Source organism: Danio aesculapii, chromosome 6, assembly GCF_903798145.1.
Source record: "Danio aesculapii chromosome 6, fDanAes4.1, whole genome shotgun sequence".
Classification (NCBI taxonomy): Eukaryota; Metazoa; Chordata; class Actinopteri; order Cypriniformes; family Danionidae; genus Danio; species Danio aesculapii.
In genome coordinates this window covers 54,415,492-54,439,302 of record NC_079440.1, presented here as the reverse complement: position 1 = coordinate 54,439,302, position 23,811 = coordinate 54,415,492, and the positions used below count along the sequence as shown (strand labels likewise).

The window sequence follows — 23,811 nt, the reverse complement described above, 5'->3', positions numbered from 1 at the left end:
ATAAATAGTTTGCAACCACTTTACATGACATTAAAATGTAATGTAATATTTTTTTTCAGATTCAGATAACTGAATGAAGATGAGACTGAATAAGTGGAGTGGAAGGTCAAGATTATTACATTGTTCTTGTTTTTGCTTCAATACGATTGCAGTGAAGAAGTGCAAAAACAAGGGTAGTATGTTGTTGGAAAACAGAAAAGCTTGAGGCATGTAGAGTACAGAAAGCAGCAGAGATACAAACCAAACCACATGAAGCTGCCCGTCTGTTATTCATCAGATGGAAATGTACAGTGACAAAATCCAACATGGATCTTGTCTTTGTTAAACCACACTGTACCAAGGAGGGTGAAAGATTTGCTGCAGAGTTGGGTAAAATGCTCCCAATTTGTCAATACAATAAAAAAAAAACATAGAGCAAATACAGGTTATGATGTGCCACAGTCATGTAAACAGAACTTGATACAATACTTTATACACCTGCATTAATAAAAGATGTGCAATCACTTGCTTCATGACAGATCCTGATTATAAAAAAAGCTAAATTACAATTAAAATATCAATACAAAAATATGTTTTAAAAATGTTTACATATATTATTGAGGAATAAAAATGCTGAAATTTACATTCCCCAAGGAGGATTTGTTATGGTTCGGTTCCCGAAGAGCTTCAGCTTTTTCTGTGCATTTCTTCTCTCCTGTTTCTTTTCATTTTTTCTTTTACCTGACAGAAATAAAAAAAAACATACAAGACAGCAGGTTATGTAGACAGTGAAAACAGTTATGTTTTATATTACTAATGTAGGGCAACACAGTGGCGCAGTAGGTAGTGCTGTCGCCTCACAGCAAGAAGGTCGCTGGTTCGAGCCTCGGCTGGGTCAGTTGGCGTTTCTGTGTGGAGTTTGCATGTTCTCCCTGCGTTAGTGTGGGTTTCCTCCGGGTGCTCCGGTTTCCCCCACTGTCCAAAGACATGCGGTCCAGGTGAATTGTGAAGGCTAAATTGTTTGTGTGTATAGATGTTTCCCAGAGGTTGGTTGTGGCTGGAAGGGCATCCGCTGCGTAAAACATGTGCTGGATAAGTTGGCGGTTCATTCCACTGTGGCGACCCCGGATCAATAAAGAGACTGAGCCAAAAAGAAAATGAATGAATGAATTACTAATGTAAAGCATTAATAACTGATCCAGAATCAAACAATAAAGTGCTTCACACTGTAAAAAGCAATTAGTTGGCTCTCGAACGATATTATCAAAATAATAATATTGAATTGACTTAAAAAAGAGAGCAATCTTGTTGCCTCATAATTATTAAGTAAACAAATTAAAAGCAATTTAAATTAAAGGGCACCTATGACAAAGCACTGCTTTCCAGAACTAGCTCATTTGCATTAAAGGCACAGGCAACAAAAACAGCTACAGTGTGCACAGAGTTGAAAATCTGCATGTTCTGAAAGGTATAATAAATAATCTGATAGGTAATTTAAGCTGAAACTTTACAGACACATTCTGGAGACACAAACGACTTATCTTAAATCTTGAAAACGGGGTAAAATAGGTGCCCTTTAAGTAAATGATTTAACTTTTTTAAAGTAAAGTAACTAATCGCTTTTTAAAGTGCAGGGGTATTTAATGTGTCGGTGCTCTTCAGATAAGGGATCCATAAAGATACACAAGAAATTATAAGTCCAAGGTGATTGAAAAGTAAGAGAAAAAGTTAAAAAGCCTTCATTGACAGGACTACTGTTTGTGATTTGTTGTATTGAATGGTTGTATTATTGGTATTGTTGTGGTCACCCTAATGAAGGCAAGTTTTGCCGAAAATAGTGCTGGTTTTTAAAACAATAGTCATTTCAATAAAGGCTTTTTCACTTGCTTTTAAAGTGCCTTCGACTTATGATTTAATAACTGAGTTTGATCACTTAGCACAATATGTTTGTCCCATCAATACTTAAGCTTTTATTACATCAACACTTGTCCTGTAGAAATTACATTATACACTCAAATAAAATGCTGGGTTGGTTCAATATGGAAAAAGCCAACTGTTGGGTTAATAAGTGTAATTTAAATTTAATTGAATTGACCCAATGTTGGGATTGTCCATATTTGACTCAACATTGAGTAACGACAACACAGCATTTTTACAATGTCATGATGTTTTTGTGTCTTGATATTTGCCCTTTGTCCTCAACCATGACTGTGAAGTCTGGTTTCTGTTCCTTCTTTGTAAACTGTTGTGTTTTCTACGCTCCAAAAATGCAGTTGTATGTAGTTCTATGGTTTTAGTTGAAAGCTGTTGCTTTTGCCTATTTTATTAGGTAATATCCTTTTTTCCTGTTTCTTTTTTTTCTCTGTTTAAAGGGATTGTTCACCCAAAAACGAAAATTCTCTTATCATTTATGCTTCCCCTTGTCCAAAACATATATGGGTTTCTTTCTTCTGTTGAACACAAGAGAAGATATTTACAAAAACACTGGTAGTTGGCATCCATTGACTCTCAAAGTATTTTTTTTTACTATGTACCCGCATTCTTCTAAATATCTTCTTTTGTGTTTATTAGAAGAAAGAAACTCTCCTGCAGTAAAACTAACTAAAATAAAATAAATATGAAAAACTTTTTAACTTTACAATGTGATAAATTTCAGCATAAAATACCTGTTATTATTATTGCACTTTTTGCCAAACAAAATGGAAATGCTGACTTTTATTACCTTAGCTTTTAAGGCAATGTGCAATTTTTGCCACTAGAGGGTGCATATATACAACAAACAAAGGTGTAGTTTAATGACGCAGTGACTGATGTGGAATCATGGGAGTTGTGGTCTTCATTACATCCTACGGGACTCTGCAGAAATAATTTTGATGGATGAGCTAAAGTATTTAACACTTATTATCATAGTAAAAATGAAGGAGAATAAGACTAAAAGCTGTCGAAGTGAAATGAGACGCTAAAGCAGTTGCAGATAAGAGACGAGTGTGATGCGGCACAAAAGCAGAAGAGCTTTTGTTATGCCACAGTCCTATTCTTCTGCTTGTGATCATGTGAAGGAGCAGGTCAAACTAAATACAGTTAAAGTCAGAATTATTACCCCCCCCCCCATGTTTATTTTTTTCTCCAATTTCTGTTTATCGCAAAAGATTTTTTTCAACACATTTCTACACATAATAGTTTTAATAGCTCATTTCTAATAGCTGATTTCTTTTATCTTTGCCATGATGACAGCACATAATATTTGATTGGATATTTTTCAAGATACTAGCTTAAAGTGACATTTAAAGGATTAGGTTAACTAGGCAAGATAGAGTATTTAAGGCAATATAACAGTGGTTTGTCTGTAGACAATTGAAACAAAATATTGGGGGCCTAAGAATATTGACCTTAAAATTGTTTTACAAAAATTAAAAACTGCTTTTATTCTAGCCGAAATAAAACAAATAAAGCTTTCTCCAGAAGAAAAAATATTATAGGAATACTGTGAAAACTTTCTTGCTCTGTTAAACATAATTTCGGAAATATTTGAAAAAAAAAAAATTCACAGGAGGGCGAATAATTTTGCAATGTAAAAAAAATTCAAGCAGTACTCTATCCAATTAATAATCTATCTTATATTTCAATGTAATATTACTTGTTTCATTAATCGAATAATATATTTTTAGTTCAAAACATAGCTAAAAATAAATCAATAAATATAGATTTGATTAAAGCTATCTTCAAAAAGAGAAGTCTTCCCTCAACAAGGCAAATATGCTTTGTACCAAGTTCTATACAATAAAACATCGGGTAGAGCGGGGCACAAAGTAACACTTTTTGGTTTTGGCCAAATAGAAATCAAGTATTAGGGTAAGACAAACCATTTTTTTTTTGCCAACAACACACAATCTCTCCTACAAATGAGCACTGAAAGTTTGATTGCCGGTCCTATAGTTTCTGTGCAGTATTGACAAAAGTGCCAGGAGTAAAAAATGTTACTATTTACACCACCTGCGGAGCAAGTAGTAACAGACAGAGGGTTAGTAGTAACACATGCTTACAAAGGCAGATTTTACACAATTTCACACAATTTAGTTTCACACAATTTAAATTCAGTTTACTTTAAACAGTATATTTCCACAGTAGATTGCTCAACTTATTTTTTTATTCTACATAGCACAGCATGTTTATTTATTTATTTATTTATTTATTTATTTATCTGTTGGATAAGCACATTTGGACTTATTTGCATTATTAGCAATACAAAAATTAATTTTCTATTAAAAACGTTTTTCATTCAAAAAGTTCTCAACACTACACTCAAAATTCAAAAAATATTTTGTTACTTTAATTGGTGTCCAACAGTGTGTGGCTTAATAGTAACACCCTGTTACAACTAACCCTGCTGTGTCGTGTTTTCCTCAAAACTGGCTAGCAGTTACTGTGTGTTTTTTACTTCCATGTTTTAGCCTACAAGATTAAATCTAATATCACAACAATATAAGATTTCACTTACAGTTGAAGTCAGAATTATTAGCCCCCCTGTTTATTTTTCCCCAATTTCTGTTTAACAGAGAAAAGTTTTTTCAACACATTTCTACACATAATAGTTTGAATAACTCATCTTTAATAACTGATTTATTTTACCTTTGTCATGATGACAGTAAATAATATTTAACTAGATATTTTTCAAGACACTTCTATACAGCTTAAAGTGACATATAAAGGCTTAATTAGGTTAACTAGGCAGGTTAGGGTAATTAGGCAATTTGTTGTATAATGATGGTTTGTTCTGTAGACTATTGAAAACAAATATAGCTTAAAGGGGCTAATAATATTGACCTTAAAATGATTTTTAAAAAATTAAAAACTGCTTTTATTCTAGCCAAAATAAAACAAATAAGACTTTCTCCAGAAGAAAATTTTTTATCAGACATACTGTGAAAATTTCCTTGCTCTGTTAATTAAAAAAAGAACTGTACATAGTTTCAGAGATATATTTTAAATAAAAAATATCGACTATAATAAAAAATACTTTTATGCTGCAAAAATGTTTTTGTGTGATACGAACATTTAGAAATGAATCTAAAGACACAGTTGTTGTTTAATGTCATTGGTGATTCGTAATATGTAATGTAATCATAATCTTGGCAAGTAGTTTTGGAGAATATGATGTTTTCCTAATCAAACAGAATGCCTGAGCATACTGCCCGAGAGGCGTTTCAAAGATGGCTGCCAAGTGAAATGAATTGCCTTAAAGGGACTTTGTCTATAGTCTTTGGTGTAGTCTAATAAAACACACAACAAATTATAAAGCTTCTTTCTGTGTATTCTACAAAACAAAAACAGAAATCAAAAGTGTGTAACGTCATTAGCATGTAGGTAAAGGAGTACACGGTCCACATGACTAGTTTAAATAGCTTATTTATCTGTGTTTGAACATTCTTCGAAACATTTGGGATTATGTAAGTAAAAACACTGTTTTAGTGATTTTTGGATTTTTTCATGAAGAAAATCTTGACATATTGTACTTTAATTCTACATTCTGAAAGCTATAGGATGCATTTATTGATCATTTTTTAATAAAAACACAGCTCATAACCTGAGAATTGTGGCACTGAGTTCCTTACAGTTCCACAAATGTTCATGTCTGCTTCGACTTTAAGACTCAAAATCAACAACAGAGGAGCTTCAGGGTGGTATGTACTGTCGTCCTCAGAAAAGACATGAAAAAATATTATAGGCAAAAGCGGAGCAAACAGTGTAGGCATTATTAATCATTTAATCAACATTAACTTCAACCAAATCATGATGTTTGCGTTTTTAAAGTGAACATAATAAGACTCATCATTAAACTGGAGTAAAAAGTCATTAAGAATGGCGTCTGATGTTTGGAAAACACCAAGAACATCACTTTCTCCATGTTTTTTCCCCTTGTTTTTCTTTTTTCATTCATAATGTCTCATGCTTTTTTACCCGCTGTGATTAAAGCTTCCTAACGTTTTCATTTTCTCCGGTTATGAACATACACAGCACTAAAAGTCAATATTTACAGCTCTGAATCATCTGGTTTATGCCCACTGCTTCACCCTTTAATCCCAAAAGCAACATAAATCCATGTTAAGATCAGAGGGTTTTGTGTGTTATGATTTGGGCAGGTGAGTTTGGGTCATAACAGAGAACACTGGCAGATCTTCCGCTCTGAGATGCACCGTCTGACTTTCATTAGTTTTCGGGGGTTACATTTGAAGAAGGGAAACTCGAGAAGCAAGGGAACGATCTTGTGTTAATCTAGAGGACATCCTAGGACTAAATTAATTCAGGGGGTTCTCATTGGTCACACCATGGGGAAGGCTTTGAGGTGTCAGCTTCAGAGACTAACCACAATGGTGCTGAAGGAGAACATCTGTGGTGGAGGACAAATACTTGTAATTGTATTTGAGAGGACTCTAATATTTGCTAATATACAGTTGAAGTCAAAATTATTAGCCCTCATGTGATTTTGTCTTTCTTTTTCAAATGTTTTCCAAATTATGTTTAACAGAGCAAGGGATTTTTCACAGTATGTCTTATAATATTTTTTCTTCTGGAGAAAGTCTTATTTGTTTTATTTCAGCTAGAATAAAAGCAGTTTTTAATTTTTGAAAAGACATTTAAGGTCAATATTATTAGCCCCTTTAAGATATATATTTTTGATAATTTACAGAAAAAAAACATTGTTATACAATAACATGCCTAGTTAACCTAATTAACCTAGTTAAGCCTTTAAATGTCACTTTAAGCTGTATGAAAGTGTCTTGAAAAATATCTAGTCAAATATTATTTACTGTCATCATGGCAAAAATAAAATAAATCAGTTATTAGAAATGAGTTATTAAATCTTTTATGCTTAGAAATGTGTTGAAAAAAAATGCTTTCCATTAAACAAAAATTGGGTAAAAAATATATACTGTACAGGGTGGGCTAATAATTGCGACTTCAACTGCATGCTTATATTGTTTTACAAATACACTAATGTTCAAAAGATTTAAGTTGCGATTATTTGATTTTTAAAATGTTTTAATAGCCTCTAAAATGCTCATCCTTGCTACATTTATTTTATAGAAAATACTAAACATCATTATAATTTAAAATAGCTGTCAGAGCAAATGAGTAAAAAAAGAAATTTAACATCAAACATATTATCATGTGCACATTCCTATGTATTGCTTATTTTTTGCATCCATTTGTTTAATATGCTTACATTTGCTTTCAAAACTTAGTTTTTATTATGCCATTCTGAACTATGATTGTAATACTAATTACATAGTAAGAAACTGTCAATTACAATTTATACTGAAATTTACTTGAATGATCTGCAGTCTTCTTTTCAGGTTTTATTTCAATAATGGGAAAAGACACAAACACTTTAGCTCAAAGCCTCCAAATGTACAAAAAACTATATTAAGATTAAGTTAAGATTCTCCTTTTTTCCATTATGACATACATCCACTTGAAATTGTCCTGAAATGAGAAAAAAAAGTAGGGAGGAGCTTGATTTTATCGTTTGGGAACCTATTGGATTGTTGGAAGATGGATGTTGATAACGAAATGAAAATAGATTGACAAATGGATGAAGGCAGAGCAACAACAAGACAAGACACTCCCTGATAGCCCTGTCTTAAAGGACCTATAGCCCCGCAACAAAAAGGACTAATAGCCCTACCATTGCTAGGCCTATTTTAGGGGGGCTGTAGCTGTATTTCTACTCAGCCTCCTTAAAACTTTTGCGATTAGCTCATAAACTGTACACTAAATTATCCTCTCAGTCCCCTTTAAATTTGATAAGAAGACAGTGGAAGAATTTGGATCCTCCCCGTCTTTTGTTTTCATTTGATCAGCAAACCACAGCTGTGCAGAGTGATAGAACAAGGTGTGTGTTTATCAATAGATTGTTATAATATCTGCTTATTTGCAGTTCTTTGCTAGAGATACACTTGTATCACTTGTACTCCAATGTCATGGAGGAGCAATCAGGTTTCCAAACTACTGTTTCATCGGTGCTCACCTCATAATCAAAGCTGTTACCTTGAAAAAGTAGCCATTAGCGAACATTTTGCTGTTTTAATTTTAAAATTACCTACCAATATAAAACACATTTTGTGTTAGTGCATGTGGCATTAACTATACCATACAGTCTTGCACAGAAAAGATTAAAAACAGTGACAGAAGCACTTAGTGAATGTACTCATTTTAACTGTCAGAGTCACTGACAGAGATAGAAACATCATGGGCCCTATCATACATCCGGCGCAATGCGGCGCAAGGCAAGTTGTTTGCTAGTGTCAGCTTAGCGCAAGAGTCGATTTGACGTTTTGCGCCACGCTGTTTAAACAGCAAATGCACTTGCGCTCATATGTGCGCCCATAGGCGTTCTGGTCTAAAAGAAGAGCGTGTTAGTTGTGTGCCTGGCTTACACATTGACTAATACAGATAGGGTGTACAGTAATACGCAAATATCTTTACAAATGAAAAATAATTAAAATATTAAGGATATGTATAGGATATAATAAGCATATATAGCCTATAGGATATAAATATAATAGATTAAAATATTACAAAACATTATTTTCTAGCCTACATAAATATAAAAACCAAACTTTTATGCCTTCTTCATCTTGGGGGGCTTTTTCAATTTATTCATGGCAATTTGCTTTTGTATAATGTTATTATTATTAGCGGTATAATTTATTATATGCATATTTATATTTGTTTTATTAAAAACAAGCTTAGATTTGTCCACCTGTTTTAGACCATATGGGGCACATCATGTGTATTTGGATATAACTCAGGTTTTTGAACACACTTCGTTATTATTGATCATTTATTCGTTTGCTGGAAATTAGAACTGAATTTAGAAGCTGAATTTTTATTAGCTTAACAAATGAAATTAATTATTTATAGGCTAATGGATGTCTGTGCATACAAGGTTTATCTATCCATGAGAGCAAAAGTGAAAGTTAATAATGAGGAGGCTCATCTCTCATTCTCACGCTGTAATGTAACTAATAAATCTGTCATGTAAATAGCAAATGCGCAATGGCGGGACATAACTGACTCTTAAAGGGAATGGGAGATGAGACTCTGATTGGTTTAAATTAAATTAGCAAAAGTGGATTCCGACACGGCCTAATTGCTTTTGCGCCCTGCGCTTTGCGTATAGATTGTCAAAATAGAGCTCTATGTGTTGTCTTGTATTTTAAAAAAAAATTTCATGTATTTATTATTGTGATTCAGATCATGAAATATGTGAATTAGCTTGAAGGTTTAAAAATATATATTTAAATTTTCCATTTAATTAGAAAAGTGGCAGTTTTATTTACTTAATAAATGGAAACAAAAAATGTACTTGAATATAGAAAGTGTTTTTTTTACTACGGTAAACAGGTGTGTTGAGCCTATTTGGCTCATTCGGAACTGAAATGGCTATCTCTGTTTTTGCAGTACAGTGGAATACTGCTAGTTTAGGATATAACCCTACCATATTAAACATTTGAACTTTTATTAATTTCTTACTATTAAATTACTTCTTATTAATGTATTTTATTTATATATATATTTTTTTTATTTATTTATTTTTTTTATGAAAATCCTAAAATCGCCCCTGAGCCCCACCCCAAAGGACTGATAGCCCCGCCTTAAATTTCAAGGGGGAGGGAAGGTTATGGTATTTGATAAAAGATTATGAGGGCAACTTAACCTTTTTACAAAACAATGACTTGCACAGGAAAATGATTTATTACAAGAACTACTATAAACGTATAAAAGTAAAAAGATTAATTTAATTCTGACTTTAAATGGAAACAGAACACATTTCTAAATTTAGTCACAAAAACTAAACCATTTCAACTTAGAATTAAAATGTTTGGATTTTGAGAGACCTGCTTTGAGTTAAGATGGCAGAAATGCGCTTTATATTGTGACATTTTGTTCATGTCACAAGCTACTGTATTCAATTCTGCAACTGGAAAGAGTATTCTTTACCTTTGCGACACCGTCTCTTCATCTGGCACTTTCTGCTCTCTGTCTGAGGCGGACATAGGGTTTCCTTCTCCTCAGGCGTGTTTCTGGACAGCTCTCTGGTCCTGCTCTGAAAGCCCCATCTGACTCCACAGCTCAGGCCGTTGTGCTGACATGAGCTCCATTCACTCCAGAAACCAAAAACACTGAACACACAGCCTTCTGGAGGACAAACAGAGCAGACAAACATACACTGTTTTCATTTTTCAAACATTTATGAGTTTCTCTTTCTGCTGAATACAAAAGAAGATATTTTGAAGAAAGTTGTAAAGCGGTGGCCATCAAATTTCATAGTTAAAAAAAAACAACTACTGTTGAAGTCAACATTCTTCGAAATATCTTCCTTTGTGTTCAACAGAAGAAACTCATGTGTGTGAGTATATTATTTTTTGTTTTTCATTTTTATAAGTTTCTCTTTCTTTTGAATACAAAAGAAGATATTTTGAAGAAGGTTGTAAAGCTGTGGCCATCAAATTTCATAGTAAAAAAAACAACTACTGTGGAAGTTAACATTCTTCAAGATATCTTTCTTTGTGTTCAACAGAAGAAACTCGTGTGTGTGAGTATATATTTATATATATATATATTCATTTCATGAGTTTCTCTTTCTGTTGAATACAAAAGAAGATATAAGACATTTTGAAGAATGTTGTAAACCAGTGGCCGTTGAATTTTGTACAAGGAAAAACAACTACAGAGGAAGACAACATTCTTCAAAATATCTTCCTTTGTGTTAAACAGAAGAAACTCATCTGTGTGAGTATATTACTTTTTGTTTTTCATTTTATGAGTTTTATTGACTGTGGATGTCAATGGCTGCTGTTTTTCAACATTCTTCAAAATATCTTTCTTTTGTGTTCAACAGAAAAAAACTCATGTGTGTAAATACATTTTTTGTTTTAATTTTTATGAGGTTCTTTCTGTTTAATGCGAAAGATGATATTTTTAAGAATGTTGTAAAGCAGTGGCCCTTGAATTCCATAGAAGGAAACACAACTACTGTTTAAGTCAACATTCTTCAAAATATCTTCCTTTGTGTTCAACAGAAGAAACTCATGTGTGTAAATACATTTTTTGTTTTCATTTTTATGAGGTTCTCTTTCTTTTGAATACAAAAGAAGATATTTTGAAGAAGGTTGTAAAGCTGTGGCCATCAAATTTCATAGTAAAAAAAACAACTACTTTGGAAGACAACATTCTTCAAAATATCTTTCTTTGTGTTCAACAGAAGAAACTCGTGTGTGTGAGTATATATATATATATTTTTTTTTTCATGAGTTTCTCTTTCTGTTGAATACAAAAGAAGATAATTTGAAGAATGTTGTAAACCAGTGGCCGTTGAATTTTGTACAAGAAAAAACAACTACAGTGGAAGACAACATTCTTCTAAATATCTTCCTTTGTGTTCAACAAAAGAAACTCGTGTGTGAGTATATTATTTTGGGTGAACTATTCATTTAACAAAGGGATTCTGAACTCACTTGTCCTGAAATTGCTTTATTATACTGTAGTTGAATTGAGTTTGCTTCCTAATAAACCTTACGGTATCAACACTGTTTTTGCTTATATAAACAAACATGACTTTTTTTTTTTTTTTTTATGAAACCTCCTTTGTTAGCAAGCAATCACATGAACTCAGTCCTAAATCTGTGCACAACAGTTAATGGCATATAAATACCCTGCTAAATGTAAGCAGAAATTGTCTCTAAGCCCCTATCTTGTTGCATATAAAGCATGACTGATAGGTCTCCTTCAGGACAGTAATGTGAGTTTAATAGCATCTGATTGTGAGTGAATCTCTTACCCACACAGTCTGTGGACTGAGCAAATGTGCCCTCTGGACAGCTCTTGAAGCATTTGCCCTTGAACAGCAGAAAGCCGATCTTACACTTGGTGCAGAAGTCTTTGTTAAAGCACCTCTCGCACTCTGGAGCTTTACATTCTGGGAAAGGATTAGAGGCATGTATTAGATGTGTGGTCAAGTTTAGTGACAAAAAAGCTAATAATAATAATTAAATATATTCTAAATATACAATGCATCCGCAAAGTATTCATAGCGCTTCACTTTTTCCACATTTTTTTTATGTAACAGCCTTATTCCAAAATCAATTAAATTCATTTATTTCCTCCAAATTCTACACACAATACCCCATCATGACAATGTAAAAAAAGAGTTTTTTTTTAATTGTCGCAAATTTATTAAAAATAAAAAAGCTTAAAAATCACATGTACAGAAGTATTCACAGCCTTTGCCGTGAAGCTCTACATTGAGCTCAGGTACATTCTGTTTCCACTGATCATACTTGAGATGTTTCATCAGCTTAATTGGTGTTTACCTGTGGTAAATTCAGTTGATTGGACATAGTTTGAAAAGGCATACACCTGTCTATATAAGGTCCCAGGGTTGACAGTGCATGTCAAAGCACAAACCAAGCATGAAGACAAAGGAATTGTCTGTAGACCTACGAGACAGGATTGTATCGGGGCACAAGGCTGGGGAAGGTTACAAAAACATTTTTGCTGCTGTGAAAGTTCCAATGAGCACAGTGGCCTTCATCATCCGTAAGTGGAAGATGTTTGGAACCACCAGGACCCTTCCTAGAGCTGGTCGGCCATCTAACCTGAGTGATCGGGGGAGAAGGGCCTTAGACAGGGAGGTGATCAATAACCCGATGGTCACTCTACCTGAGCTCCAGCGTTCTTCTGTGGAGAGAGGAGAAACTTACAGAAGGACACCCAACTGTGCAGCAATCTACCAATCAGGCCTGTATGGTAGAGTGGCCAGACGGAAACCACTCCCCGCCTGGTATTTGTCAAAAGGCATCTGAAGGACTCTCAGACCATAAGAAACAGAATTCTCTGGTCTGATAAGACTAAAATTGAACTCCTTGGATTGAATGCCAGGCGTTTGGAGAAAACCAGGCACTGCTCATTGCCAGGCTACTACCATCCCTACAGTGAAGCATGGTTATGGCAGCATGGAAGACTAGTCAGGTTAGAGGAAAAGATGAATGCAGCAATGTACAGAGACATCCTGAATGAAAACCTGCTTCAGAGTGCTCTTGACCTCAGACTGGGGTGACGGTTCATCTTCCAGCAGGACAACGACCCAAAGCACACCGACAGAATATCAATGGAGTAGCTTCACAACAACTCAGTGAATGTCCTTGAGTGGCCCAGCCAGAGCCCAGACCTAAATCCTATTGAACATCTCTGGAGAGATCTGAAAATGGCTGTACACCGTTGCTTTCCGTGCAATCTGATAGAGCTTAAGAGGTACTGCTAAGAAAAATAGGCAAAAATTGAACAAATTGAAAAGGATTTTAAAAAACATGACATATTTTTTAAATGAGAAAATTAAAGTTAATATTCATTTTCAAGCAACAAAAAAACTAGAAAAATAAATAAATAAACAAATGAATAATAAATAAATAAATGAATAATAAATAAATAAATAAATAATGCATGATTTTATGTTAAGGAAATATTTTAAAAGCATTATTATTGCTGTTGTATTTACCCAATTTATTCTCCATTAAAAATCCTCATATTTAAATTCATCCCAAAGGATTTTAATAATAACAATAATAAACAGAAAAACATTCTTTTTAAACGTGATGCAATATCCAGTACATCTTTTTTTATTGGTTTTATTATTGTTAATAAAGGTGGCGGTGGCGCAGTGGGTAGCAAGATCGCCTCACAGCAAGAAGGTTGCTGGTTCGTTGTGTGGAGTTTGCATGTTCTCCCCGTGTTGGCGTGGGTTACCTCTGGGTGCTCCAGTATCCCCCGCAGTCCAAAGACATGCACTGTAGGTGAATTGAATAAGCTAAATTGGCCGTAGTGTATGAGTGTGAATACAAGATTGTATGAATGTTTCCCAGTGATGGGTTGCAGCTATAAGGGCATTCGCTGTGTAAAATATATGCTGTATAAATTGGCGGTTCATTCTGCTGTGGCGACCCTTGATTAATAAAGGGACTAAGCCGAAAAAAAATGAATGAATGAATGAATAAATTATGTAATATTCAATACATATTTTTTAAATTGGTTTTATTATTGTCAATATAATATTTGACTCAAGAAATAACACCCATGTCTTTGTACTTTGGGGGAAAACGGACCACATGGAGGAAACACACGCCAACATGGGGAGAACATGCAAACTCCACACAGAAATGCCAACTGACCCAGTCAAGGCTCGAACCTGCGAACTTCTTGCTGTGAGGCGACAGAGCTACCCACTGCGCATCCGTGCTGCCCTGCTTAACTTTGGAAAATACAAATCGATTGTGTGGAACCCAGCAGTGTTTTTATATTAAATAATCATACAAAAATATTAAAGAAAGATTTTACATTTAAACAATAAATACTTTTAAATACATGCTTTTTAAAAATGTTAATAAATAATAATCAAGTATTTTTTCAACTTAAGAGGTTTGGATGTTTGCGTATTTTATTATAGTATTATACAGTTGAAGTCAAAATTATTAGCCCCCTTTGATTTTTTTTTTCTTTTTTAAATATTTCCCGAATGATGTTTAACAGAGCAAGGAAATTTTTATCAGTATGTCTGATAATATTTTGTCTTCTGGAGAAAGTCTTATTTGTTTTATTTTAGCTAGAATAAAAGCAGTTTTGTTTTTTTTTAAATCCATTTTGAGGTCAATATTTTTAGCCTCTTTAAGCTATTTATTGTTCGAAAGTCTACAGAACACACCATCATTTTACAATAACTTGCCTAATTAACCTAACCTGCCTAGTTAACCTAATTAACCCAGTTAAGCCTTTAAATGTCACTTTAAGCTGTATAGAAGTGTCTTGAAAAATAACTAGTCAAATATTATTTACTGTCATCATGGCAAGGATAAAATAATTCAGTTATTAGAGAAATGAGTTATTAAAACTATTATATTTTAAAATGTGTTAGAAAGTCTGCTCTCTGTTAAACAGAAATTGGGGGAAAAAATAAACTGACTTCAACTGTATATACACTGTTAAAAATAATCGGTTAATTACCAGTTTCCAAATTTTGACATAAGTGTTTTCTGTTTATTTATGATTGTAAATTGCATAATGGGATGTTTATCTCCCTCTGGCGACTTTTGATGTTGAAAATTCAACTACAGTTTAACACAGTGATGTTTGGTGACATTTTAGTAATTTAAAAGAATAAAATGCATAACAAATAATATATAAAGTCTGTAAAATAACAGAAAATGTACTGGCAGTTTATTACAAGGTATTTGTAGCTTAATATACAACACCAACCCAGACAATTTATCACGTTAAACTATTAAAAATGTTCATAAAAGTCACTTTTTTTTAACATTTCAAGATTAAAGTTGTTGGAAGAAAGATCAAGGTCACATAATGCCATTCAAAAGCATCAATAAATATAAAATAAAAACATAAAAAAATATGGAAAGCTGGTAATTTACGGACATTCTTTACAGTGTATGTTATGTGTAGGGTGTTCTCACTCATGCATCGGTTGAGCTCTTTTCCTCGGAGGCCAAAGTGTCCGGCGGGACAGGAGTGCAGACAGGATCCATGGTGAAGGATGCCGTCTCTGCGCAGGTAGAGGAAGAGCCGCTCTGAGCAGCGCAGACAGCCATTCTCTCTGGAGCACAGCAGACAGCTCCTGCAGTCCTGACGCCAGCTCTCTGACACAACAACAACACAACATTATCAGCAAACACTGCAAGAGAACATGCTAGATTTATGTGCAGCAATAATAATAAAAATGTATTTTGGTTGTAATGCGCTTTTCTTAAAACCAAAGCGCTACAGTAAAAAATTAACCGCAAAAATAAACAGTACAAAATACATCATCAATTAAAAACACGCTTAAATAAATGTGTTTTAATCAGTTCTTTAAGTTATCCAAAGTTGGTGCATTCCAGATAGTAAAAGGAAGTGCATTCAATAATTTGGAGGCTTTGGATAAAAGGTGACATCCTCTGTCACATTACAGCATCTGCGCTGACATTTGGGGCTTTGACATGATATTTGAAATGCCATAAGAATATATGTCATCTCTTGGGTGTTTGAAAAGGGCTCAGCTTCTTTTTGGCACCTGTCTTCTGTTTCTGTCAAGGTAGACTAATAATAATACTTGCCATGTCTGCACTTTTTCTTGAAAGTTATGATTAATATAAACGTCTTTGTACTAGTTCAAAGTACAGTTGTTGATTCACATTACTACTAAGGGGCACAAAGTGTGCCAAGAAAATACTGATATTACACTATTGCACCTGTCACCTTTCTGGTAGTCGTTAAGTTAAGTTAAGTTAAGTTAAGTTAAGTTAAGTTAAGTTAAGTTAAGTTAAGTTAAGTTAAGTTAAGTTAAGTTTAGTTTAGTTTGCACCTGTCACTATTTCTGGTTGTTTTGTTTTGTTAATGTCACACTATTGTACCTGTCACTTTTCTGGTAGTCGTTTAGTTTAGTTAAGTTTAGTTTAGTTTAGTTTAGCTTAGTTTTGTTTGCACTTGTCACCGTTCTGGTAGTCGTTAAGTTAAGTTAAGTTAAGTTAAGTTAAGTTAAGTTAAGTTAAGTTAAGTTAAGTTAAGTTAAGTTAAGTTAAGTTTAGTTTAGTTTGCACCTGTCACACTATTGTACCTGTCACTTTTCTGGTAGTTATTTGTTTTTTGTTTTTGTTAATATTACACCATTGCACCTGTCACCATTTCTAATTGTTTTGTTTTGTTTTGTTTTGTTTTGTTTTGTTTTGTTTTGTTTTGTTTTGTTTTGTTTTGTTTTGTTTTGTTTTGTTTTGTTTTGTTTCACTATTGCACCTGTCACCTTTCTGGTAGTCTTTTGTTTAGTTTTATTTTATTTTATTTTATTTTATTTTAGTTTAGTTTAGTTTAGTTTAATTTGCACCTGTCACCATTTCTGGTAGTTTTGTTTTGTTAATGTCACACTATTGTACCTGTCACTTTTCTGGTAGTCGTTTAGTTTAGTTTAGTTTAGTTTAGTTTAGTTTAGTTTAGTTTAGTTTAGTTTAATTTGCACCTGTCACCATTTCTTGTAGTTTTGTTTTGTTTATGGTACACTATTGCACCTGTCACCTTTCTGGTGGTCTTTTGTTTTGTTTTGTTTTGTTTTGTTTTGTTTTGTTTTGTTTTGTTTTGTTTTGTTTTGTTTTGTTTTGTTTTGTTTTGTTTTGTTTTGTTTTGATTGCATCTGTCACCATTTCTGGTAGTTTTATTTTTTGTTTTGTTTCACTATTGCACCCGTCACCTTTTTGGTAGTCTTTTGTTTAGTTTATAGTTTATTTTATTTTATTTTATTTTATTTTATTTTATTTTATTTTATTTTATTTTATTTTATTTTAGTTTAGTTTAGTTTAGTTTAGTTTAGTTTAGTTTAGTTTAATTTAGTTTAGTTTAGTTTAATTTGCACCTGTCACCATTTCTGGTAGTTTTGTTTTGTTTATGTCACACTATTGTACCTGTCACTTTTCTGGTAGTCGTTTAGTTTAGTTTAGTTTAGTTTAGTTTAGTTTAGTTTAGTTTAGTTTAGTTTAGTTTAGTTTAGTTTAGTTTAGTTTAGTTTAGTTTAGTTTAGTTTGCACCTGTCACTATTTCTGGTAGGTTTGTTTTGTTAATGTCACACTATTGTACCTGTCACTTTTCTGGTAGTCGTTTAGTTTAGTTTAGTTTAGTTTAATTTGCACCTGTCACCATTTCTTGTAGTTTTGTTTTGTTTATGGTACACTATTGCACCTGTCATCTTTCTGGTGGTCTGTTTTGTTTTGTTTTGTTTTGTTTTGTTTTGTTTTGTTTTGTTTTGTTTTGTTTTGTTTGCACCTTTTGTTTGTTTTCGTTTCTAGTTGTTTTGTTTTGCGTGCAACAACAACTTTGTGACCTACGGTAGTTAGAAGTTGTGCCTATAAGAAGCTGAACCCTGGACTACTGCATGGTTTGGAGGTTAAAGCAAGTCAGTTGTCCAAAAGCATCTGCTGAATAACTGTTTGCACTCTGTGTCTCTTTTCCTTTGTACAAAATGTGTTCCTAATGTACAGACTGCATGCATGTTTACATCCAAAAAAAATGGCCAAAGCCAGAGACTGAACACATCGATCTGCGTGTGTTGTGTCACATATTGAGCCACTGGAGAGCATTTGCAGGGGGGAGATGTGAAGGAATGGCAGATGGTTCGTATCTTCATATCCTTCATTGGCAAATAAAGAGAGACACCACTGTCTAAAAAGACACCAAGAGCCAAACCGAAATGCATCCTCCGCTTTCTCATCATTATATAGACTTCTCTATTTCGTGCACGGATGTCAGTCAAACAAAATTGAGAAAATATGGGAGGAAATAGAAGTTAAGAAATGAAGGACAGATTCTTCTAGCATGCTCAAGATGAGAAAAGTGCTTTCTGATGGTTAAGAATGAAAAGGGTATTGAATTGGGAAAAGTGAGTTTGTGTAAGTGATGAGGTTCTCAAGGTGACAGATGAGATGAGGTTCTCAAGGTGAATGCGTACCTTGGCTCTGAGGGTCAAACAACAAAAAATAAGGTCAAGAATCTTGGTGTGACTCTGGAGTCAGATCTGAGTTTCAATAGTCATGTCAAAGCAGTTAGTAAATGAGCATACTATCATCTCAAAAACATTGCAAGAATTAGATGCTTTGTTTCCAGTGAAGACTTAGAGAAACTTGTTCATGCTTTTATCAGCAGCGGGGTGGATTACTGTAACGGCCTCCTCACTGGCCTTCCCAAAAAGACAGTCAGACAGTTACAGCTCATCCAGAACGCTGCGGCCAGAATTCTGACCAGAACCAGGAAATCAGAGCACATCACACCTGTCCTCAGGTCTTTACACTGGCTCCCAGTTACATTCAGAATAGATTTTAAAGTATTATTACTGGTCTATAAATCACTAAATGGCCTAGGACCTCAATACATTACGGATATGCTCACTGAATACAAACCTAACAGATCACTCAGATCTTTAGGATCAAATAAACTAGAAATTCCAAGAGTTCAGTCAAAGCAGGGTGAATCGGCTTTCAGCCACTACGCCCCTGGCTGCTGGAATCAGCTTCCAGAAATGATCAGATGTGCTCCAACATTAGGCACATTCAAATCAAGACTGAAAACACATCTGTTTAGCTGTGTCTTTACTGAATGAGCACTGTGCTACGTCCGACAGATCGAACTATTATGTTTTTCTCTTCTTTTTAATTCTTTTATAACACATTTTATCTGTTTTTATGCTTATTTATTTATTTATTTTTTAACCATTTTTATTATTTGTTTTTATTTTTCTTATACTTGTTTCTTTTATTCCTGTTTATGTAAATCACTTTGAATTGCCACTGTGTATGAAATGTGCTATATAAGTAAACTTGCCTTGCCTTGCCTAAGTGAATATTTTGTTGGTAACAATAAAAATAACTTTTAGCAAAATTCATTTTAATTAATTTTAAATACATTTATAGCCTAAACCCTCTCATTTTACAATAGTAGTACATGAACAATGATGCACTAATATGTCAATTAAATGTTACTTCGTTAAGAACTAATGATGAGTTTAGGCATGGGCTAATCATGGCTTAAGCTACAACATGAGTTTATGTGTAAATAACGACTACCTCATTACTTGTTAATTCATGTTTGCTATTTAACATATTAATTAACACTTTAGTTTTAGCCAAAATTAACTAAAACAAACTCAAAATCTATTAATGTATCTTTATGTCACGACTTTACTTGGAGGGGCACATTATCATTAACTCATTCTTAACTACTCATGAATTCCTGTGCTTAAACATAACAGTTATGCACATCTTCCTAGTCTAGTTTTGTCTTTCTACATTGAAAAACAATAGACAGTGTTAAAGGAGTTAAAGATCAGTTAATGACAAAACATAGTAATATGAGAGAAATCTTCTATAATTGGCTGCAATGAACTGATGTTATAGGGCGGCGCGGTAGCTCAGTGGTTAGCACTGTCACCTCACAGCAAGAAGATTGCTAGTTTAAAGCCCAAGCTGCATCAGTGGGCGTTTCTGTGTGGAGTCTGCATGCTCTCCTCGTGCTTGTGTAGGTTTCCTTCGGGTGCTCCGGTTTCCCCCACAGTCCAAAGACATGCGCTGTAGGAGAACTGGATGAACTAAACTGGCCGTAGTGTATGAGAATGTGAGATTGTATGGGTGTTTCCCAGTGCTGGGTTGTGACTGGAAGGGCATCCGCTGTGTAAAACAAATACTGGATAAGTTGGCGGTTTTTTCCATTGTGGCGACCCCTGATAGAAAAAAGTACTAAGACAAAGGAAAATAAATGAATGAATGAGCAGCATTATCAACTCGATCAAACCTGCAGATCCAGCTTCTCCTAATTAAACACGTTTTGTAATAATTAAGGATTGAAAAGTGCCCACAACGCTGTGCAGGGTATCTAAGTACAATTAGCATAATTATAAAAATGAAGTTAACTTAACAGTTCTAAGTTACAATGGGTTTGCTTGCATTATTTTTGTAAAGTCAACTTGTTAATTTTAAGGCAATTGGTTTCCTCGCTTTACGTAACTAATCACGTTTTACAGTGCATTAATTATAATACAAAACTGCAAATAAACTACTGTTTAACGTTTAATGCACACCCCCCAAAAATGATTTTGCTGCTTGTTAAAACTACTTATTTAAAATGAGCTGAGACAACAAAATTCTTAAGATGTTTGGGGGGACAACTTAATTGTTTAAGGTTCAGTCCACTTAAATTTGTCAAAACCAATTAACTTAACTTAATCCATTTGTGTTAGGACAGCATGAATGGATTGTCTGGAACCCTGAATTTTTTACAATGTAGTTTAAAGCCTAATTCAGTAATCATTTGATATCCAGCTATTGAAACTTATTTTATTTAATAGCATTTAAGAATCAGAGATACATGTTTGTGTGTAATATTGTATGTTATATGAAATATTTTGGTATTTGTGCCCGTATTGAAATTCAGGTTACATAAATTTCACTAGAAAAAGTTCTTCAAGATACTTCCAAAAGTTCACCACTCCTAAAAAAACGCTTTTATTACTTAGATTTTCTGTCTTGTTTCTAGTCCAAATATCTAAACATTCTTAAATCAAGAAGCATTTTCAGGACACGCAAAAAATATTGTTTTAAGAAATAAAATGCCAAAATTTAGGGAGTTTTTCCTTAAAACAAGCTAAATAATCTACCAATGGGGTAAGCAATATAATTTTACGTCAAACTGAAAAACAAGATCATTTCACTTACCCTATTGACAGAATATTTTACTTGTTTTAAGAAGAAAAAATTAATTCATTCATCTTCCTTCGGCTTAGTCCTTTTATTCATCAGGGGTCGCCACAGTGGAATGAACCACCAACTTATCCAGCATATGTTTTACACAGCGGATGCCCTTTCAGCTGCAACCCAATACTGGGAAAGACCCATACACCAATACTGGGAAAGACCCATACACATTCATTCACATAAATCCACTACGGCCAGTTTAGTTCATCCAATTCACTTATAGGGCATGTCGTTGGACTGTGGGAGAAACCGGAGCACCCTGAGGAAACCCACACCAACATGGTAGAACATCCAAACTCCAAACAGAAATGCCAACTGACCCAGCCGGGACTCGAACCAGAGACCTTCTTGTTGTGAGGCGATAGTGCTAACTAAAATACTCAGTTTTGGCATGCTATTTCCTAAAACAAGACAATATTTTTTTTTTGCTCGTCTATAAAATGATTCTTGATTTACAATTTTTTTAACAAGATAAAAAAAATCTAATTAAGAAAATCAGATAAAAACTCATCTCACCTCTTCTTTTCCTTACAGCTAACGTCAATATGAGCATCTGACAAAACAGGGAGAGTACAGCCAAAAGTTGCCAATGCATCTGGACAGGGAGCAGGTTCTGTAACATCTGCATGAAACTGACTGTCTGTGAAGGAGATCCAGTCTCTCTGTGCCTGATGCTCAGCCTGCCCACATCACCTGATCCACCAACAGCTGCCCAGTGCACTCTCCAGCTGCGGAGCTCATTTTACATGTAGAACCGGCTTTAATGTAGCATATCTGAGGCAGAACTCAACTTTTGACCCTTCTGTCAAACCATAATCCTTAGCCAAACTATTTCATCCCACTATGTTTGATTTATTCTCCCATTCACAGTTGAATACATATTGCATTTGTGGATCGTTCAGCAACGTTTTGAGGTCGGGCGTGTTTATTTTATCGTATAATTTTGAGGGTATTATTAAAACTATATAAAAAATAACTTGGGACTGTAAACTTTCAGTGTCTTTCATGGGCCTATTCCATTGCATTTAACCACATTGCATCCATACCTGCATTACAATACACTTAATTGCAAACGTATTTTAAACAGACACATAGACATAGTAGTTGCTGCATGCCTTCTTAATGGGTAAAGGGCACCTATTATGTCCCTTTTTACAAAATGTAAAATAAGTCTCTGATGTCCATAGAGTGTGTATGTGAAGTTTCAGCTCAAAATAGCCCACAAATAATGTTTTATAACTCTTTGAAATTGCCACTTTTAGGCTTTGATCCTAATTGTGCCAATTTGCTGACTGTCTCTTTAAATTCAAATAAGATTGTGCTCTTTTCAAAAGTGGGCGGAGCTTCAACTGCCTGTGTGTCAGCATAGTGGCAGATTCAAAAACAAGACTAACGTCCTATGCTAATGAGGGAGAGATTGTCACTAATGGACAGGGCTTTCCCCCTGTAATGACACATACAAAAGGAGAATGTCAATCAAAGGGTTTCGGCAAACTGTTTTTATCAAGTGTGATTATAAAAAAAAAATATTTGTTTTACTATTAGACGCTGGTTATATTCACACACTGTTACCACACTTTTAAAAGGGATTTTTGCATAATAGGTCCTCTTAAAAACTCCTATAGCTATTGTCATAGAGCAGGTGTGCCCAAACTCAGTCCTGGAGGGCTGGTGTTAGTTATGCATAGTTTAGCTCTAACTTTCTCTAAGACGGCTGCCTTAAAGTTTAAAATCTATAATCCTTGATTAGCTGGTTGAGGTGTGTTTAATTGGGGTTGGAACTAAAATATGCAGGACACCGGCTCTCCAAGACTGAGTTTGGGCACCCCTGTCATAGTGTATTTGACAATACACAACATAATTTAAGAGCCAGTAATGGAGGCTTGATCCCGGTACTGCGCCTAGTCAGTACCTGGATGGCAGACCATCCAGCTAGGTTGCTGCCGGAAGTGGTGTTAGCAGGGGGTACTCAACCTGTAATCTGTGTGGGTCCTAACACCCTAATATAGTGAAGGGGACTCTATACTGCTCAGTGAGCAATGTCTTTCCGATGTAACTGACATCCTGACTCTCTGTGGTCTTTAAAAATCCCAGGATGTCCTTTGAATGTTGCCCACTTGCCTCTGTCCATCATGGCCTCCTAACCATCCCCATATCATAATTGGCTTCATCACTCTGTCTCCTCTCCACAAATCAGCTGGTGTGCAGTCTGGTGCAATATGGCTGCCGTCGCCTCATCCAGGTGTATGCTGCACACTGGTGGTGGATGAGGAGATTACCCCCAATGTGTAAAGCACTTTGAGTGTCCAGAAAAGCGCTATATAAATGTAAGGAATTATTATTATTAGAAGTAGTAGTAGTAGTAGTAGTAGTAGTAGTAGTATCTCTTTCAGAATCTCTACTAATAGCAAGACACACTAAACTGTGTACAACAGAGGGTTTGAAATTCGTCTAGATTTGGTCAGTTCTCCTTATGCAAGGTGTAATAGATGTTCTGAGA

General features: G+C 34.4%; 1 protein-coding gene across 1 annotated transcript; it reads right to left on the bottom strand.

The window, feature by feature from the left end:
- On the bottom strand, nt 1-21,955 carry rspo4 (R-spondin 4). The gene is made up of 5 exons (XM_056459165.1): nt 21,828-21,955; nt 15,504-15,686; nt 11,825-11,962; nt 9,985-10,182; nt 1-720 (listed from the first exon to the last, which is right to left on the bottom strand). Exons 1-5 carry the CDS (start codon nt 21,937-21,939, stop codon nt 620-622), a joined length of 732 nt encoding a protein of 243 aa, XP_056315140.1. The 5' UTR covers nt 21,940-21,955; the 3' UTR covers nt 1-619.
- Nucleotides 21,956-23,811: the final 1,856 nt, after the last annotated feature.